The sequence below is a fragment of the Chelonoidis abingdonii genome, chromosome 15, assembly GCF_003597395.2.
Source record: "Chelonoidis abingdonii isolate Lonesome George chromosome 15, CheloAbing_2.0, whole genome shotgun sequence".
In the NCBI taxonomy this organism is placed as follows: domain Eukaryota; kingdom Metazoa; phylum Chordata; order Testudines; family Testudinidae; genus Chelonoidis; species Chelonoidis abingdonii.
The window spans coordinates 51,656,451-51,676,727 of record NC_133783.1 but is presented as its reverse complement, the minus strand read 5'-3'; the positions used below and the strand labels follow the sequence as shown (position 1 = coordinate 51,676,727).

At 40.2% G+C, this 20,277-nt stretch overlaps 1 protein-coding gene across 1 annotated transcript in view; it reads right to left on the bottom strand.

Annotated features, from left to right (window-relative positions):
- Positions 1-20,277, bottom strand: part of SHTN1 (shootin 1) — a 92,145-nt gene that overhangs the window by 10,548 nt on the left and 61,320 nt on the right. The window contains exons 11-16 of the mRNA XM_032780795.2: positions 16,439-16,538; positions 14,430-14,512; positions 11,789-11,898; positions 5,571-5,624; positions 1,033-1,159; positions 81-264 (exon numbers count right to left, since the gene is read on the bottom strand). Of these exons, the coding sequence (XP_032636686.1) occupies positions 81-264; positions 1,033-1,159; positions 5,571-5,624; positions 11,789-11,898; positions 14,430-14,512; positions 16,439-16,538 (658 nt within the window). The remainder of the gene's footprint in view (positions 1-80; positions 265-1,032; positions 1,160-5,570; positions 5,625-11,788; positions 11,899-14,429; positions 14,513-16,438; positions 16,539-20,277) is intronic.

The window sequence follows — 20,277 nt, the reverse complement described above, 5'->3', positions numbered from 1 at the left end:
TGTAATTGGCATAAATATACACCAGTGAAATAGGTTTGGCATTAACATATGACTGGATGTCCATATATAGCATTACTTACTGAAATGTAACCTTAGAACTTGCACTTCCCTTCATTTGAACAGACTCTTTGCCCGACTCAGGTGTTTTGGAGCTGAATTCTGCCTCCAGAATTTTCTTGTCCAATGCTGTTTGTGCTGTACTGGATTCTGAACCTAACACTGGCATGGACTTGGATTCTGATGTGGCCAAGACTCCAGCAGGACCTAAAACCCAAACAGAGTTTAGCATTTTTGTTACCTCTGATTGTCATGGGTATTGAATCACAAATCAGCTCAGTGTAATTCCAGTCAGTTAGGTAGGTCAAATCAGTTCCTTAAAGGGTAGCTTCTGGTTCATGGAAAGTGTTGAAATGCATTCCATTTAGAATCAGCCTCTTTCTCTTCACAGTGTCAAAATGCCATGGCTCAATGCAGCCAAGTCTAGGATTTAGAAGGGTCCCACAGGAACTACAGAACCTCAGCTGCTGTCTGAATTCACTCAGCTGAGAAGCATGGACTGGTGAGTATACTGAAGGTGTTAATGTTTCTCTTTTCTGCTATAAAAGGATATTTGAACAAAGCTTTAAAACCATTAAAAGCTGCCACAAATACTTGTTCTTTGGCGGGAGTGAACTCAAGATGGCGGCCATAAGCTATCATTCCCCTATCTTACATTAGTTTATGAAACACACCTTTGCAGGAAGCACAGAGTGGCAAAGTCAGTCCAAGGACTTCAGTAATGCTGTGTGAGCTCGGGAGCAGAAGGCTTATAAGGGTGTATGGAGAGCACTGAGAGACATTTATACTAGAGAAAATCATGATGGCAGAGTGCAGCTATTAAGGAGAAGTGAATCAGCTGGAAAGGAATTAGATCTCTCCCAGTTAACATTGGGTGACCCTGGAAAGGTCTTAAAGACAAAGTAATCTGGCGTTTAAATAGCTTTAACACAAGTTCAATAAAACTCAACAGTAGGACTACGAAGGACAACTTACTACTGCTGTCTTGCTCGGCTGTCACCTTCCTGCGCCGTAAAATTCTTTCTAACTCAGTTTCATTGCTGTCTGTGTCTGTTTCAAGAGATTTTAAGCTTCTTGAACTGGTGGATTTGTTGAGTGTTTCCTGTAATAAGAAATATTCACAGAAGGTCATCAGAACACAGGCCCTTCCAAAACAGTAGATAAGGTCAAACAAGTGAAATAGGCATTGGAGATGGTAAATGTTATCATTTACATTAAGTAACAGTTCTGCTTGGTCAGCACTATGAACCAGGAACTCCTGATTCTAATACTATCACAGCGTCCCTCTGGGACACTGGGCAGACCACTTAACCTTTCTATCTCAATTTACCTCTCAGTAAAATGGGGAGAACCACGATTACAGAGTGTTTGTGAGGCTTACTGGCCCATAATCAGCTCAGGAGGAGGCCCCCGGCAGTGGAAAATTCCATCTGTGGGGAAGCCTGCAAGGGACCTGGGCTGGCCAAGAAGGGGTAGTGCTGGCAAGGGAGAGATTATGTCTAGGTAATTTACCACATCCCCTGAACAGACTCCACAAAGCCCTGACCTCAAGCTAACGATGCCCTTTCCTGGTGATTCCCACTCAGTAACAAGGAGTCAGGCTAGCTCTGAGTGGGTAAATCTGGTGGAGTATTTCTAAAGAGCTATGTAAATGCTAAGTATCATTACTGGAACAAACCCAACTATTTACAGAAATACTAAAATACTCCCCTGTTAAAGCTGTGAGGATCTTAACAAGATTTTACAAGAGAAATATCTTGTTAGTCACAAACCTTCTCTATTAGCTGAAAGCCAAAGAACCACATTTAATTGACTACTACAGTATGCAACTTTTTCTAAATGAAGTTCACTCCCAGGTGACACACAGTGTCTTACAAATCAGCATGCTAAACTGCCCTACTAACCAACGTTACAGCAGGTTCATTTAATTTACAAAAAGAAATACCCACGATGCTTGTGCTGATCTCTCAAATCCTTCAGTGCCCACTAAAAACTCAAGTATTTCCATAGGCCTGGCTGTGTCTTTTGGTGGCACTATCAGATCTCTGGTTACTGCTTCCTTTTAGCATGCACAGAATACAGATCAATGTCACCACTGCCTTATACTGAGACTAACACTTTTGTAGACTCTGGCTTAGGCCAAAAGGCAGGGTCTTATTTTACAGCCCTCCTAAGCTGAAACCCCTAAAAATGCTGCCACTGGAATTTTAACTGGCACAAAGCATGCTCAGTATGCTCCTCCAGTCTGGCTGCAGTTACACTGCCACCTTGTCAAATACCAAATTGACTGTAAAATTGCCCTAAATGTTTATAAATGGAGCTCAAAACTTGGGACGTGTATTTATTGCTGTCTCTCTCTGAGCCTCACCATTGTTTGTGACCCTTGTAAGGCCTGTTTGCTGACAGTTGCAAAAAACACATTTAGAGACCCACACAGCATGTTTTCAGCGGTGTATCCCAGCTCAGATCAGGCTAAGTCCAAAATGCTGTGTCAAAAAAAAAAAAAAAAAAACCAACAACCATCCCAACAACCTCCTTACCAACAGAATCTTTCATATGGTACATGGGCCTGAGTCTCATAAGTGGTGGATATAATGAAGGGGAGTTGTGAGAAATCATCTAATACACTAGGTTTACCCATGAGGATGTAAAGCTCATTTGCATGAAAGCAGCAATATGCATTTATTCACTGTTGAACTGTGTTACTAAGTGAGAATTAGTTGTCAAAAATTATTATTAAAACACGGCAATCCAGCTCATTCCTCGCAATACTACACACGTGACAAGAAAGAAGGTTACACGTATTCTTTCCAGATGTTTATAACTACACCCCTCTCACTGTAGCATCTTGATGCCTCCCACCAAGTTAAGAAGAAATTCACCAGTGGCAATGGCCTTAATTTTTTCCCTACTTCCTTCTGATGGAGTCTAGGGTACTTTCTCCCTACCCCATTTCCTTCTTCTCTTCTCCTCCAAATTCCTTTTCTCTTTTTCCTCCTGCTTGTCTTTACCTCCTTTTGTTCCTCCTCTTGCTTCTCCCTCCTCTGGTAATTTTAGTTGCGTCTGTGAGAAAGCCAGGCCAAAAGAGTGAGTGTACAAAGACTTTGAGGCCTGTGGTCATACAGATATCCTCCTGTATGAATGCAAAGTCTTGGACCTGTTGTGAGGAAAGCCTGGTTTTGCACTGTCATGAGATTCTCACTGAAGTTGATAACTTCATAGCGTTTCACAATTACTCCCAGAAGGCATCATGTATCCTTTTAAAGAGATATGGGCAGACAATTAGTCTTGTGGGAGTCCACAAGAGAATATTCTGAAAGTGGAGTTACCTGGCTCTGATCTCTGGGACAACATGACCAATATCATCTGTTTCTAGGCCCTGCATTGTGCAAATCATTGCTAACCAGTTGAGCTTATGGACCTTGAGTTGGTTGCTCGCTATTTTAATAATAATAATAATGATAACTGGAGATATACATACCTCCTAGAACTGGAAGGGACCTTGAATGGTCATTGAGTCCAGCCCCCTGCCTTCACTAGCAGGATTTTGCCCCAGATCCCTAAGTGGCCCCCTCAAGGACTGAACTCACAACCCCGGGTTTAGCAGGCCAAAGCTCAAACCACTGAGCTATCCCTTCCCCCATTTTGAGACAGCACACAACTGGTATCTTCAGCTCAGTCCAATTCACACTCTTCTATGGATTCATTGCTCCCGCGGCACTATTTTCTGATATGGCATTGGCTTCCTACAGCGTTCCATGACAGGCATGTGCAATTGTTACTTACTGTCATGGCTGCCAGGAAAAGTTTGGACTCCAGGAGTGGTGTATTTCTTCAGAGAGTAATCGGTGAAGAGATACAAGATACAGTGTTGTACATGTACACTCAAGAACGGGGCTATTAGATTGCAAAAGCAAACAGCAGCTTATAAGTCACAGAGGCAGCACTACTTCCAGGACTCCATCAAAACAGCTTGTCCCTCAATAAATTAAAATATTTTACTTTGTAGCTATTCTGAAATTAACTGAGCTGGGGCATTGTTAATGAGTAATAGTCCCCAGTACTGTACTAACGTTACGGACCTAAAAGTAAACCAAAGAACTGAGTTGCTTTCCTTGAACTCTGCAATTTACAGAACGAGCATAAATGTGTTTATAACAATTACACGAAGGTCTGCGTGGAATGCACAATTAGCACAGTAACAACAAACATGTAAGTATTTATTTCTTCAGTACTCACCCCCATGTTTGTCATCTGACTGTGCATAATGATTAGTCTCAAGAATAGACTAGAATTTAGTTTATATAACACCTCTCATACTCTAAATATCCTGAAAAGTTACAAAAAGCACTGAGCTAGATACTGATAGCACAGCGATCATGGGTCTCCTCTTGCTCAGGTTGAAATCAATGGCAAAGGACACATTGAGTTCAGTCGTGAAGAAGCAGCCCTTGACAGCAAATGAACCAGCCATTATGTACACTGCAATAGCTCACTCACAGCCTTGGACAACAGAAGTTAGCTCCTAACGGAATGCTAGCCAGGACATCAGGGTGATCCTCCAGTCTTCAGAAAGGTGCCACTGGATCTTTAACTTGCAGCTAAAGAATAATTTCTGCCAAAGATGGACAGAACTACCTCCAGTTTAAAGTTACCCCAAGATTGCCACCCCTGCTGCAAATTCCCCTTTCTCAGCACATCACACTGAGGGGCTTGAACTCAAAATCTCCTGGACTAGAAGAGAGTAACCAGGTAAGCCAAAGATGGTGGCATAAAATATTGTTCCCTGTTTTAAAATACCATAGTAATGGCCCCTAACACTGCAGTAGCAATGCTGTCAGCTGGACTATTTCGGACCACTGCTGTACAATACTGTAGTATATACTAATAAAGGTTATGTAAATCTTAGCATAGATTGTTAGGAACTGCAACATTGCCTATTAAGCACGTGTGCAATAAAATTAACATATTATGGATAAAACCCTGGGCTCACTGAAATCTATTGCAAAATTCCCATTGGCTTCAATGAGGACAGGACTTCACTCTATGCATGTGCTGAAGTTACACCTCAACTTTTAACTCTCAGGCCTAGAGAACCCAAGTAGGAGAAGCTATGTTGATTTGACTCTTATTCAATACAATTCAAGCATCTATTCAGGAGAAGCAGCTACTGAACATGTATAATGTACAGTGTAAGTACATTACAAAACAGAAATAAGCTGAACGCATTTTGTTAAAGATCAGCAAAATATCAAACATAATTCCTTTATTGAGTGACAATCAAATACATATATGTAACTATATATATGTGTATATATTTATATAAATAAATACAGATAGAAAGATAAGAGAGTTCTAGGTTTTTAGATATCTATATCTATTCAGATATCAAGAAAGAGGGAGTCAGAGAAATCTCTCTTTGACTCTATTTATATTTATCCATCCGGCCTCAAAATGTGCTCTCATCTCACATGAAAAGAGAACAATAGAATGTAAACAACATGTGTTCTTACCAGTATTCCCTTGAGTTCCTTCACTGCACTATCAGAGGCTTTTGGTTCTTCCAGCTGCAATTAAACAAAACAAATACAATCAAATCTGATTCTGCAAATACTGACTGTGCAAGATGTGTGTGTTTGTTTAATATTGTATTTTAGGACAAACACCACATGAATCTGCAATGGGTTTGTTGGCAAGGCCTATGTAAATTTATTAACATTTAAAATTGTTAGTATTTCCAAAAATATTCCAATGCTTGGAAAGATATTAACTAGGAATTAAGGAGAAAATTAAATAACTTGAATTCTAGCAAGTGTACTTTAGTAAATTGAATATTAACATTTCAGCATAAAAACATATTAAATAAAATGAATGCAACAGAACCAGGGAGTTCACATGAAGTCCCCTTTTTACTACTGCTCTCCTTGATTCCCTACTTCTCCCACTGCTCCCACACCACTAGAGGCAGGACAGATGTGGAAGGGAACTGGGGAGGGGCAGCCTTCTTTCCCATCTCAGAATCCTACCCCCGCCGTGGGGGTGGGGAGAAGGGAACATGGGAATTTAGAGACAGTTACTGTGAATGGCAACCATGCAGCAATACAAGAAGGTGCAACAGGAGTCTTCTTGCTCCATCCTCTGCCCCATACTGTTCATATTAACACAGACTATTGATTATGTCAAACCAGTGCCACATCATTGTAGAACCCCTCCCTCTACAGCCACTTGCAATGTCTCCACCCTTTTCCCAGGCTGTCTCATGCTGCCCTGGCGACAACTTTGAGTGCCATTATGGGAGTGGACAGTGCTCAGCACCCTGCAGGACTGGGCCCAGTGCACTCATTGGGAGATCCTGGTTCCCTGCTTTTCTTAGGATCAGGCCTGCTGGGAAGCAGCAGTAAAATGGCAGCTTTCATTCAGACTCAGCAGAACAAAATCAGCAGGTTAGGGTCTATTAACTGAATAGCATCTACCCCTTGAAATATTTCTGAGTGTTAGGGTTTGGTTCTTTTAATTTTTTTTTAAAACAATAAATATTTATAAGGTTCTCTAGGATACTAATTTCTGCTCTTTTCTTTTCAAGGTGCATAAATCTAATTATTTTAATCCCCTTAGCCAAATGACACATTTTAATGAATGTGAATCCCTTTGTGTCATTATATTAGTGAGAGCAAGGGATGGGTGACCGTGAAAATGAGTTAGTCACAGTTAACAACGACTGCCCCTGCCTACCCACCCTGCAGGGAGCAAACTGGAACAACAGATCCAACTGCTATCCAGCTGCACTCTACCACTGCACTAATTGCTTGAGGTATTGAGGTTCATCTACAGTATTTCAGCCCAAGTACCTTTAGTTCCCTTGAAGTCAGAGGTTAGAGGACAGTCAGCCAGTGCTGAATGAAGGCAATGCAAGGCCCCAGGCACAACTCTACATACAGGTCAGGAGAGGGCTCACTATACTGTAACTCAGATCACCCGACACCACCTCGGTTGTTACTGTGACTCTGTCAGACCAGGTGCCAGCTCGTGCCAAGGTCACAGTGAACACTGACAATTGCAGAGCTGGAAACCAGTCTGGCTCACCTGTGTATTAGCATTGTTAAAACAGATGCTAATTTTATAAGGACGTGTTTAGACTTTACGCAGTGCTCATAGGATACTGCATGTATTGATCTCACCTATAACATCTGTACCCCATGGTGTAAAGTTATATCGAGTGTTCGCATTATACATTTCCATAACTGGGTATCTAACTAAACAGGAAAGGAGCATTAATTAATGTAAAGTGCTGGTCCCCCACACAAGAAGCTGCACTGAAACCAAATGAGCCATTGTGAAATAAAGACTTTGCTGATAGCCCCACACACACCCATGAAGAGAAGACAGGCGCAAATACTTGTCCCATGAGCAGGGCCAGCTCCAAGGTTTTTGTCGACCCAAGCGGCGGAGAGAGAGAAAAAGAGAGAAAAAAAAAGCAATCGGCAGCAGCTCCACCACACCGCTTTCTTCTTCGGTGGCAGGTCCTTCCCTCTGAGAGGGACCGAGGCACCAACCGCCAAATTGCCACCGAAGAGCCCGACATGCTGTCCCTTCCCCTTGGCCGCCCCAAGCACCTGCTTGCTGAGCTGGTGCCTGGAGTCAGCCCTGCCCATGAGTTTGAACTCTGGAGGCAGGACATAAAAATCCCTGACCAGAAGGAACTGTATCACTATGCTGCTTGGAATTTGGAGATGGAAAGGGAGCTTCAAGCTGCTAAGCTTGGGTTAGCTCTAAAGGACATAGAAAGCCTGCATATCGCAGCAGCTTCTATGATGTTCTGGAACCTAAAACTGTAACTCATTATGTTTACCTGCTTTAACCTAGTAAATAATTGTCATTTCTTTTTCTTTGTTAATAAACCTTTAGTTAGTTTATTATAGGATTGGCTACAAGCGTTGTCTTTGGTGTGAGGTCTAAGATGCAATTGACCTGAGGTAAGTGACTGGTCCTTTGGGACTGGGAATAACCGGAATATTGTGATTTTTGGTGTAAGGGACCATCTATCACAAAGGCACGTTTGCTTGGGTGGCAAGATAGACCAGAGTACCCAAGGGGACTTTCTGTGACTGGATTGTTAGACTGCTAGAGTGCTTGTTACTTGGTTGGTGAAATCTATGTATAGGACTCACTACCAATTTGGGATTTATGCCTTGCTTCTTGACAGTCTGCCCTGAGGTTGACTCCAGACAGCTTGAAGGTCATAATATGTATCCAAAAGATATCTTGTAAGGTATCATATGTAAACTAGTGACGTGCTGGTCAGGAATATATTGCATGAGATATGTATGGATTATGTGCAAAGAGTTATGTACATGTGCTGGGAATATGTTCTTAAAAAGTGTTTTAGAGGTAGTGCATAAATCATGCCAGCTCTAGGCAAAGGACTGTGGATTTACCTGTCTCACTGGCTTGATTACAGGCAGAAGATGATGAAAGTATATTTACGTATAAGGTAAACAAAACAACCAAGCTAACAAGCAGCAGAGGAAACAGCTTATAAACACTCTAGGGCACAGAGTCCATACGCCCAATAAGTCTTCCTAGCTCTTGAGGCAGCAAAATATAAAGAGGAACAAAAAGACATTTTAGTTATCCATCTCATAAGGGACAAAGGGGACATTCACTTCTGATTCTATGAATGCGGGATCCTCTGACCTGGAGGGCTGGAGATGCTGGTAACCTGATATGACTAAGAAAACTGCTTAGGCAAAGATTGTAACTTGCTAAGATTAAGCTTTAGCCACTAGAAAGTGTGTTTTGTTTGTAACCATACCTGTCTTCTTTCTCTTGCTAAGTATCACTTAAATCTCTGTTCTCTGTTAATAAACATATTCTTTGTTTTACTATAAATCATCTGAGTACTATTATATTGAAGTAAAGAGTGAGTCCTCAGCTAGCCTAACAGGCTAGTGTGTGCACTGTGTCTTTGGAGGCAGGAAACTTGACTGTGAGCATCCAGTGAGAGGGACTGGACACTGTAAAGACACGTCTCTGGGGACCTGCGGAACTGGAGTTCACCGATTGTTACCTGCAAGGGAAAGATTAGCCTGGCAGCATATTGGGGCGGGGGGGGGGGGGTGTTTGTGAGGCCGCCAGAGTGGTGTGGCACAGAACTGACACAGAGTCTAAGCTCAAGCAAAGCTCTCCCTTGTTGAGGCAGAATGGTAACACAGTGGCTTATAGTTCTGGGTGCCTTGAGGAAAGTGTCACAGGGTCCCTCAAACCCCACAAAGGGGTAGCAGGGCTGCAGCCAAGCAGGGGGCTTGATTTGCATTGGCAATGGGTGTGGACTCGGACAGCTTCTGTGCCTTCAGACATCACTGTATTGATTACACCTCGGTCATGCTTTCTTTACAACATGAAGACTAGAAATATAATTTCTTTTAATGAAAGCTGGAATTCTGATGTCGTCACCAGAAGACTCTCCGAGCTAAGGCTGTAGGTAAGAACCTGAAGGATCTGGGCCTTTATCTTAATGAACACTCTGAAGTCTGATCATCCTGCAAACACTTATGGTCACAAAGACCTTCTCACATTAGTAGTCCCACTGCGTTTCAAGTTACTCGTTTGTGTAAGCGCAAAATTGTCAACCCAATTATTCAAAAATCATGAGTAAGGTCTTAAAAAAATAATCAAGAGATCTTTTAAAAATGTTTGGCTTAAAAATTCAGAGGCATCTTGGATTCATTGTATTTGTTATCTAGTTTCTGAGCTTCTCCGTTTCACTTGGGATTATATTTTCAAGCTCACCTCTGCAACCATAAGGACTAGAATATACTTTCTAAAAAACACCAAAACAAAACATCAGTCTCTCACGTAATCCCATGACTCCAGGAGCTGTACTTTTATGAAAAAACACCAAGAATCACATGAACTGTGACAAAATCACAACAGCTGGAAAGACTCTCAGCATTTATAGGATCAAACTCTTTCACAGTAGTGAAAAAGCTTTACTTTTTGGCACAGGGCTAACTTTTCATTTATTTTCTTAAGATAACTGCTACTTTAAACAAGACAAGATTTACTTAGTTTAAATATAAACATTTGAAAACCACTATCCCATTATCTTACTTTTGCATGCAGGCTATTTCAAGCTTTTATGCAGACATTAAAAAACACTTTGCTGTAGACAGGTTCACACATTACTTCTGTGTCTTGCATAAGGGGAAAGAAAAAATACTGATGAGATAGAAAGTACACTAGTCTGTGTTGTTTAAGGATCAAGTCTTTTGGAACATTTCCTTTATATAACCCAATCACATTCCTTTTCAGACTGTTATTTTTGTTCCGTTTCTTTATTGTTATGTTTGCATTTCTAAAAGAGTAGCCTCTATTGTATTGTTAGGCTTGAGAAGGTACTCTCTTTTAGGCTAACGTCTTCACTACCCGCCTTATTGGCGGGTAGCAATCGATTGCTCGGGGATAGATATATCACGTCTCATCTAGACGCGATATATCGATCCCTGAACGCACTTATATTGATTCTGGAACTCCACCAACCCGAACGGAGTTGCGGAGTCGACACTGGGAGCCACAGACATCGATCCCGCGCCGTGAGGATGGTGAGTAATTCGATCTTAGATACTTTGACTTCAACTATGTTATTCACGTAGCTGAAGCTGCGTATCTGAGATCAATTTTTCCCCGTAGTGTAGACCAGCCCTTAGTTCCAATCTGTATCAAGACAAATGCACCCAAGACCTTTCTGGACACTTCAAATACCAAAAAGACATTGTGAATTTGGAGACAGTTCAAGGAGGATCAACAAAAATGGTTTAAGAGCTGGAGGAATAACATGAAGACAAAAATAGTGCAATATTTATAGCTGGACTACATGATGACTAAGGCCTCTATCTTCAAAAGTGACTCATGATTTTCAGTGCTCAGTTCGGGAACCTAGAAACTGAGGCACACAAAAATCACTAGTCACTTTTGAAAACTCAGGGTTGAGTGTGTACATGTGTACACCTGGGCATAGAGGGAGGCACAGCAAGTGTATAACAACATTTGAAGACTATCGGGGCGGAAGGGGGAAATCATAAACTTGAGGTCTGTTAGACTGGCTTCCTAAGGAATTGAGCCATTGCTTGACTCATTTAAAATTGCATTAGACAAAACTCTGGAGAACAAACTGTGAGAGAAAATCGTACACTAGCAGGAAGATGAATGAAACAGTAACAGCTCTTCCCGATTTACCTTTTAAAATTACATCTTGTTTTGGAATCACTGCCTTATTTTTGTAGCTTCTCTCAATTATTTTCTCCTCTTTCAATCTTTTAGGCTGAATGGTGCATAGTCCAGCAGTTAAACCCACTACTTTACCTTATTCTGGCCAAAAAACAAGCAAAGGAAAAGGGAAAAAACAAATTGCGCCCTGATAAATGTATTATGGTACATTTCATTTGTTTTCAGCATACATTACAGTACCAGGCAGGGGTGGCTCCAGGCCCCAGCACGCCAAGCGTGTGCTTGGGGTGGCAAGCCACAGGGGGCTCTCCCGGTGCCGCTGGAGGTCCTCCGAAGCCGCGGGACCAATGGATTCTCCGCAGGCAAGCCGCGGAAGGCAACCTGCCTGCAGTGCTTGGGGCGGCAAAATTCCTAGAGCCGCCCCTGGTACCAGGCTAATATTGTTCTAACTTCCTCCAGTGTAAAACTAAACACACAAAGAAACCAATGTTTAATTATTCCAAACCTTTGTCTTAGATCTGCTTGACTGATTAACTGGCCTTAGGTGAACCCCCTTTTTAATTCTATCCATCATTTCTTCCACTGCTTGTCTCTTCAGGTCTTTTACTTCTTCCCCTGTTCATAAGGTATAGATAGTGTCAAGTTAAAGATACTAGATATTAAGAAAAAACATAAAGAAAACACATTTTAAAGAGATATATTATAAAAATAGGTAACATTCATCACATGCTACAAGTTATAAATAGTAATTTAGTCACGAAAATCAATGATCAAGCAACAATTAACGTGCAATGCAGATAGTTGTATAACTGAAAAAATTCCTCATGTCAGTGAGAGCAGGTGGAATATATACACACTATATATAATTCAAACTTTCATCCTCTCTCAGTTTGGCTGTATTATTAATGTAAATGAGAACTAAATTTAAACAATTTTTTTTTTTAAACTCAAATCTTGGCTGTTATGGGGTTTTCCCACAGGACCTCTTCTGTCCCAGCCCTTAGCTCCCCCTACCCCAGAGAGGCACCGCTTACATCACTTTAAGGTATGTCCAGATGGAGATAACATGATCTATATGCTAGCAGAAGTCAGAAGAATCTACTTTGTATCTTTTTACAGAGTTGTAGCACCTGGATTTAGGGTGACTCAGGAACCTCACAATCACATGCAGGATCCTATGAACAGCTCCTCAATTGCTGTAAATTGTTACAGCCCCATTGCCTTCAACTGAACTATGACAATTTACACAAATTGATGATCTGGCCCTCAACCTTTCCATCCTGTTATAGTCAGATCATTGTAATTTATTTTTTGTATTATCGTAGCACCTAGGAGCCCCAGTCATGGACCAGGACCCTAGGTGCTGTACCAACAGAAGAAAAAGATAGTGCAGTATATAAATTCAGACCTGGAACCAGGGGGCTGATCCTGCACAGTTGGAGATGCAGGTCTTCAGACCCCAAGAAATTAGCAACCCTGGTTAAATCAGGTGGTCAGATTCTGATCTCACTTAAACCACTGTAAATGGAAACAATCCCACTGGCTTCATTAGAGTTGGTCAAGATGGTCAAGTCAGTGATGCCTACAGATGAGGCAGTATCAAGGCCCCGATTCAGCAAGATACGTGAGCACATGTTTAACTTTAAGCAATGGGGCAACTCAGTGTGCTAAAAGTAATGGGCCTGCTTAAGAATCTTGTGAATCCGTGCCCAAAAGTCTTAAAAGAAAAAAAAACAGAACTAAACAATGTGCTATTGACATAAAAATGAAAAACATAAATACCACCATGGGATCTGGCTTCCAAGAGACCCAAAGCAGACCTGGCACAGACCTGTGAAATGTTCAAGTAAAACCAAAAGTCCTATCTGATGAAGGTGAGCTTTCCACGCTAGCATATTGATGCACTAGAAGACATGACTAAAACCATGTAATTGTACCATACAAAAATGGCCAACCTAATTAAGAGAGACAGATGGAGAAATATGGTCAACTCTATTAAAATCTACTGTAGTGCCTAATAACATGAATTTTAAGTAGATCCTCTCTCCTGGTAACACTGAAGATCCACAGAAGGGCAGTTCCTGTACTGTATATCAATTTAATGCCAGGCTTTAATTTCCCAAACAGTCTCTTTTAAATGTAAAAGCTTACTTGGCTGTGAGGAATAGGAACCACTCATTGTAAGTCCTTAACAAGGCTCAAAAGAAGCCTGAAGTTAGACACAATAACCAGAGCAAGAGAGACCTTTTTTATTCTTTTTTATGACCACTCAACTATTAAGGGAAGAAGCAATTTATGTGTGATTGAAGAAAGATCAGAACCATTAAAAAGTTTACTAATAAATAATGGAAGAATGGGGTGTACTATTCGCAGAATTTCCTGCAATCACAGCTGGTAACAGTCAACGAAAAGGTACAATCAAAACATCTAAAATGCTTGAAGTTAAAAAAACAAGATAAATGAAGACAATATAGGTCTAGCATTATTGAACAGTTACCGGAAAATAAGATTAGCTCTATATAAGATATACAGCTACAAGGTCATTTCTCTACTAGTAACTGGACCGAGATCACCAATCTCATTTTTCACGGGCTGGTAAACAGCTAACATCCATAGACATCCTGTATGACCTTGGCCAAATCACTTAAAGAGTCTGTTCCTCAGTTACCCCATCTGTAAAACAGGAACAATAATACTTCCTTTCTCCCACTCTGCCTTGTCTATTTAGGCCACATAGTTACACACAATGAGAAAACAATCCCGCAAATAACTACCTATGTGCTTTCTTTATGTGCACAAGGGACTACTCACCTGCATAAAATTAAGTTTGGGTGTAACTGTTTACAGGACTGGGGTCTTATAATGTATGTTCTTCAGGGCAGACACTATCTCTTACTATGTGTATGAAAAGCACCTAGCACATTTGGCCCTCCATGTGCTATCATCATATGACTACGAACAGATGGTAACAATTATTAGTCTTTACTAACCTGTTTTGCATTATAACTGGTGCCAGAGGTGAATCCTTCCAAAATGGGTGGGTTGTTGAAAACTACTTTTTTAATTATTTTTTTTCAACTTCACAGAAATGTTGTCTGAATTTTCTAACAAGTGATCCACACTGCTTGAAACAGGATGAGCCATACCTGATTTTTGCTGAGGAGCTTTCTCTTCTTTGCTCACACTGCTGCTAGGATGAGACCTCTTACGAATCATAGACATAAGGGACCTTTTCGGGACAATTAAAATGAAGATAGTCACACTGCTTTCTCTTATGAGCAACATCTGTACTTTTAGCATTGACCCTGAACATACGTCATATATTGTAAAACGAGCCAGCACTGAACGCTTGCTTCACTGATTTATAGTTCTCCTATTTACAAAAGAGGCGTTAATCATTTCCATGCAGAGACAGAGATGAAGCACCCCTACAAATACAAAGATATTATTTACTTTTCTTGTATTATTGCCAGGCTTCATGCAGAACACTTGAGATCTGAGTATTAAAAGGTAATATGGCATTGTGACATGTAAGAAATTAAAGCCCTCCTGCACAACAACAAAAAAATGAAGGATTGCACATATTAATGTCAAGCATTATCCTCCAGAGGATATTGCGAGGGGGTGATCATATCACTCCCTCATTTTTCAATGAATATTTGTTGGCCTACATTTACCAGATCAAAAGAAAAAGCAGAGCCTATGCGTTGTGTTCTAAATAAATAAATTAAAAAATCCACCATGATATGCACTGTGAAATAGATACCTTCAGGCTAAGTATGCCACCAGAATTTAGGGGTTATTTTTAAAATAAAGGTTTACAAAACTTATGATCAACAGAAGTGTTTTATTCTATTGATAAAAAAACATAAAACATTCCTCTGTAGTGTTTGCAAAACAAGCACTTCCTCATTATCCTAACACATGAAAACCTAAAAATGAAAAACTAGAAACTGATCAGAAACAAAAAGTGAAACTGACCCGTCTATTTTCATTGTCCAAGTTGAAAGAGAAATGCAAAGAGGAAACAGCCACCCTATACAATTCAGAGAAAATTCTCTCTTTAATACTCTTTCAGTTTTAGTTTAAGTTATTAGTAACACAGAGGGAATTTTACATTTAAAATCGTGTCTTTGAACTTGGCAATGTACCCTTTTATCAAAAACACTGTAGAGATGTTTACACTGCTACATAATCTTCTATGGCTAAATTTTATCTGTATATTCCTCATATACTATAAGAACATATCCCAAGAATACTTCAGAATAACTTTTTTTTTTTTCCAGTCAAGGAGACTTCCGTACAAAGAAATATTGTTTCATTAAATAATATTGATTTCTTATTAAGGTAAAATAATTTACATCTGGTTCACGTCAAGTTTTGAAATACCCATTTATCTTTTAATAATCGTAAGTTGATGATGAATATTCTATTTATACTTATTATTGCTGTCTTTTTTTGAACTACCTGTCTTGGCAGCTGTAGCACGCGCACGCGTGTGTGCGTGAGTGTGTAATGAAAAATAAACTTCTGAAAAGAACCCACTTACTGCCCCTGTTAGTCATTACAGATTTTTTTTTCTGGCAATCTGTGCTGTTACATAATACACAAGTTCTTTTGGTTCTACAGACAGTATTCCAGAGATGATACATTTAGGAATGATTGTAGACAGTCTATTTCATCTTGTTTAATTGTTCGAAGCCTTGAAAAATAATCTCTTTATGAGAGAGGCAGACATACTAAATCCAGCCCTTTTGCTTGCAGAGGGTACCCTAACAGCAGCGATTCAGATAAGCACTTCTCTAGGTCACATAGGAGTCTATAACTACAGCTATCAGATAAACAGGAAGAACAGCCTTCCAAATTCAGATCAAAGAGGTATCCCTTCTTGCCCCAAAAATCACTGTCTAAACAGACCAATGAACTTGAGTAATTCTTGGAGGACAAACACTAATTGGGACTGGTCAATGTGTCTAGTCTGACAGCTAAATATGGAAGACAAGATGGCCAGCCGGTGGAGAGGAAGAAAAGAAGCCCAGAACAGCTAAAGAAAGATGGTTTATCACTGCTCAGTCTGCTTGAGTTCAAAACTGCTAAGCCTACACCACTGCCCAACGAAAAACAGTTTCCAAATATCTTGACTTACAGCACTTACCGAATTGGATTGGGAGGGGGAGGAGGAAGCGGAGGTGGTGGAGGTGGAGGTGGCAGTGCTGGATTTTCTGACCTGTGTATTCGTTTCTGGAGTTCATCAACTGCATGAGAGCAACAGAAAAGCATAATGAGTTCTCAGTAAAAGCTACTGGGTGATTTGAAACCAGAGTCCTAAACAGAAGTTCTGCCTGTAAAGAAAGCCGATTCATTCAAAAGCAAAATGGCAGCACATCTCAATGGCTGATCTGCTATCACACTGGGTCAGTGGTAGTTTTTGCACTCATCTTTACCAAGAACACTGATCTAGCTGCATACAATTTCTACAATCAAGGCAACTTCTGATAACTGAATGCCTAGCTGCATAATATTAAACTCTTCATACACAATGACTAGAGCCTTAAGGAGAAACCCAGAATGGCTGCTACATTTCCTAGTTGTGAAAGGGACATCACATCAACGGGAAATCTAGTCAATTAAAAAAAAAATCATTTCAGTTTCTACTCTTTACCTTGCATCGCTTTGATAAATTTTAGCAGGTTTAGAGTCATATTCTTTAAAACACGTCCTTCTGTTCTGTTGCTATGTGAGAGATCTACACAATCAATGGGGAAAGCTACCCCAGTACAAAGGGGAAACAGTGAAAAAATATATTTTTCTCTAATGTCATTTAGTTACAGTAAATCTTAGCAGCTGTTTCTAAGTATAGAGGGAATTTCAGACAGATGGATGGGGTGGGACTTCCAAAGTGGATCCTCAATTCCTATTAATTATAAATTAATTACATTTTAATTTAAATTCCTTATGACTTTAAAAACCCATCTTTAAAAACCCATTCTTATGTTGATGGTGCCCTTTTTAGTAATAAAATATGTAAAAAGGAAAAGGAATACTGTGAATGCACATTCAAATCCATTTTGTGCTTTATGTAGATGAGTGATGTGAGGTTTAAATAATCTCTGCATAGTCATTCGTAAAGAACCTACTATCATACAGAAGAGCACCTCCATGTCTCTACTGAAAATCATGTGCAATATTCACCACACCAAACAATTTTCTCCAACACTAAAGACTATTTAAATGACTTCAACAGGATTACTCATGTATTTCCAGGTAAGCCTGGGCTTGAGCCTGTGATTCAGGAAAGCATTTTGGCCTGAACAAGGATGGACTTCAGCATGTTTTTAAGCGCTTTTTTGAATCGGAGCATGACTTATGGGTTCCCCATAGAATCACAGCAATATAGGACTGGAAAGGACCTCAAGAAGTCATCAAATTCAGACACCTGCTCCATGGCAGGACCTAGTAAATCTAGGCCATGCCTGGCAGGTGTTTGTCCAACCTGCGCCTAAAAATCTCCAATGATGGGGATTCCACAATCTCCCTTTGAAGCCTATTCCAGAGCTTCATTATCCTTATATATGCCCTTTTTCTAATATCTAACCTAAATTTCCCCTGTTGACAATTAAGTCCATTACTTTTTGTTCTATCTTCAGTGGATATGGAGAACAATTGATAACCATCTGTTACACTGCACTCCATATGAATTTATGCAAATATGCTAATGAGTGTGAATATAATGTAACTGGAATATGCTTCATGCAAAAGGTCTCTTGTAAGGTATCATTACAAAGCTTATAATCTACTGAGTGTGGTCTTCCTATTTGTAAAAATGTATCATTCTTGTATCTGAAACTAGAAATATGAAATATAACTCTGAAGTCCTATTGTAATTATGCAAAGTGTGGGCTATTAATGGTGGTTTGGAATCTTGATGGCTCAAACTAGGAGTCATCAACTAGGAAAATTGGTTGTAAATGGCTCTGTTTATTTGCAAGCCTTCCTGTGGTTCAGGCCAGGAAGAATGAAGGCGTGGGGTCTCATGGGACAGGTGACCATGTCACCTGGTACTGGAATCCATCTTAAACCTGGTGCTTTTCCATTTAGGACGAGGGGTGGGAACCCAGAGAGACAAAAGATTCCTGCCTTGTGCCAAAGCTATATAAGGGGGTTGAACAGAACAAAGGAGGTTCCAATTATGAGAAATCCCCTAGTTACCACCTGAGCTGGAGCTAACAAGAACTATATCAGGGGAAAGGATTGGGCCCAGACTCGAAAGGAGTCTAGTCTGTGAAAGAAGCTTATTGGAACATCTCTGAGAGTGAGATTTACCTGTATTCAGTTTCTTAACTGTATTAGGCTTAGACTTGCATGTTTTGTTTTATTTTATTTTATTTTGCTTAGTAACTTACTTTGTTCTGTCTGTTATTACTTGGAACCACTTAAATCCTACTTTTTTATACTTAATAAAAACATGTTTTACTTATTAATTAACCCAGAGTAAGTAATTAATACTTGGGGGAGCAAACAACTGTGCATATCTCTCTATCAGTGTTACAGAGGGCGGACAATTTATGAGTTTACACTGTATAAGCTTTATACAGAATAAAATGGATTTATTTGGGGTTTGGATCCCATTGGGAGCTGGCTGTCTGGGTGCTAGAGACAGGAGCACTTGCTAAGTTGTTTTCAGTTAATTCTGCAGCTTTGGGGGCGTGGGTCAGACCCTGGGTCTGTGTTGCAGCAGATTAGCGTATCTGGCTCAACAAAACAGGGTTCTGGAGACCCAAACTGGCAGAGAAAACAGGCTCTGAGGTAGTCTCCACACATCAGTGACAGTCCCTAAGGGGTCTCTGTGACTGAACCCATCACACCATCCTCTTTATAAAAGCCCATAACGTATTTACAGACTGTTATCAGTCCCCCTCCCACCCAGTCTTTTTTCAAGACTAAACAGGCTCAGTTTTTTTAATCTTTCTTCATAGATCAGGTTTTATAAACTTCTTATCATTTTTGTTGGTCTCCTCTGGACTCTCTCCAATTTGGCCACCTCTTTCCTAAAGTGTGGCATGCAGACCTGGACATGTACTCCAGCTGAGGCTCACCTGTGCTGAGTAGAGCAGGACAATTATCTCCCATGTCTTATATACAACATTCCTGTTAATACACCACAGAATAACAGTACCGTTTTTCACAGCTGCATCATATTGTTGACTGATATAAAATTTGTGATCCACCATAGCCCCCAAATCCTTGTCAGCAATAATATCACCTGGCCAGTTATTCCCCATTTTGTATTTGAGCATTTGATTTTTCTTTCCTAAGTGAAGTTCTTTGCAGTTGTATTTATTGAATTTTATCTTGTTGACTTCAGACCAATTCTCCAATTTATCAAGGTCTTTTTTAATTCTTATCTTGTCCTTTAACATGCTTGCTACACCTTCCAGCTTGGTGTCATCTGAAGATTTTATAAGCACACTATCCACCTCATTATTGAAGCCATTAATGAAAAATACTGAATAGTACCGGACCCAGGACTGACCCCTGAGAAACTCCACTAAATACATCGTCCCAGTTTGGCAGTGAATCATTGATAACTACTCTTTGAGTAGGGTTTTTCAAAAAGTTTTTCACTCACCTTATAATAATTTTATCTAGACTACACCTCCCTAGTTTGTTTATGAAAATGCCATCACGGACTTTGTTAGAAGCCTTACTACAATCAAGATATATCACATCTACTGCTTCCCCCCTACTCACTAGGCCAGTAACCCTATCAAAGAAGGAAATTAGGTTGGTTTGACATCATTTGTTATTGACAAATCCATATTGGCTATTCCTTATAACCCTTTTATCCTCCAGATGCTTACAAAATGAATTGCTTAATAATTTGTTCCGGTGTCTTTCCAGGTATCAAAGCTCAGCTAACTAGTCAAGAATTTCCCAGATCCTCGTTGCTCCTTTTTTTAAAGATAGGTACTATGTTTGCCCTTCTCCTGTCTT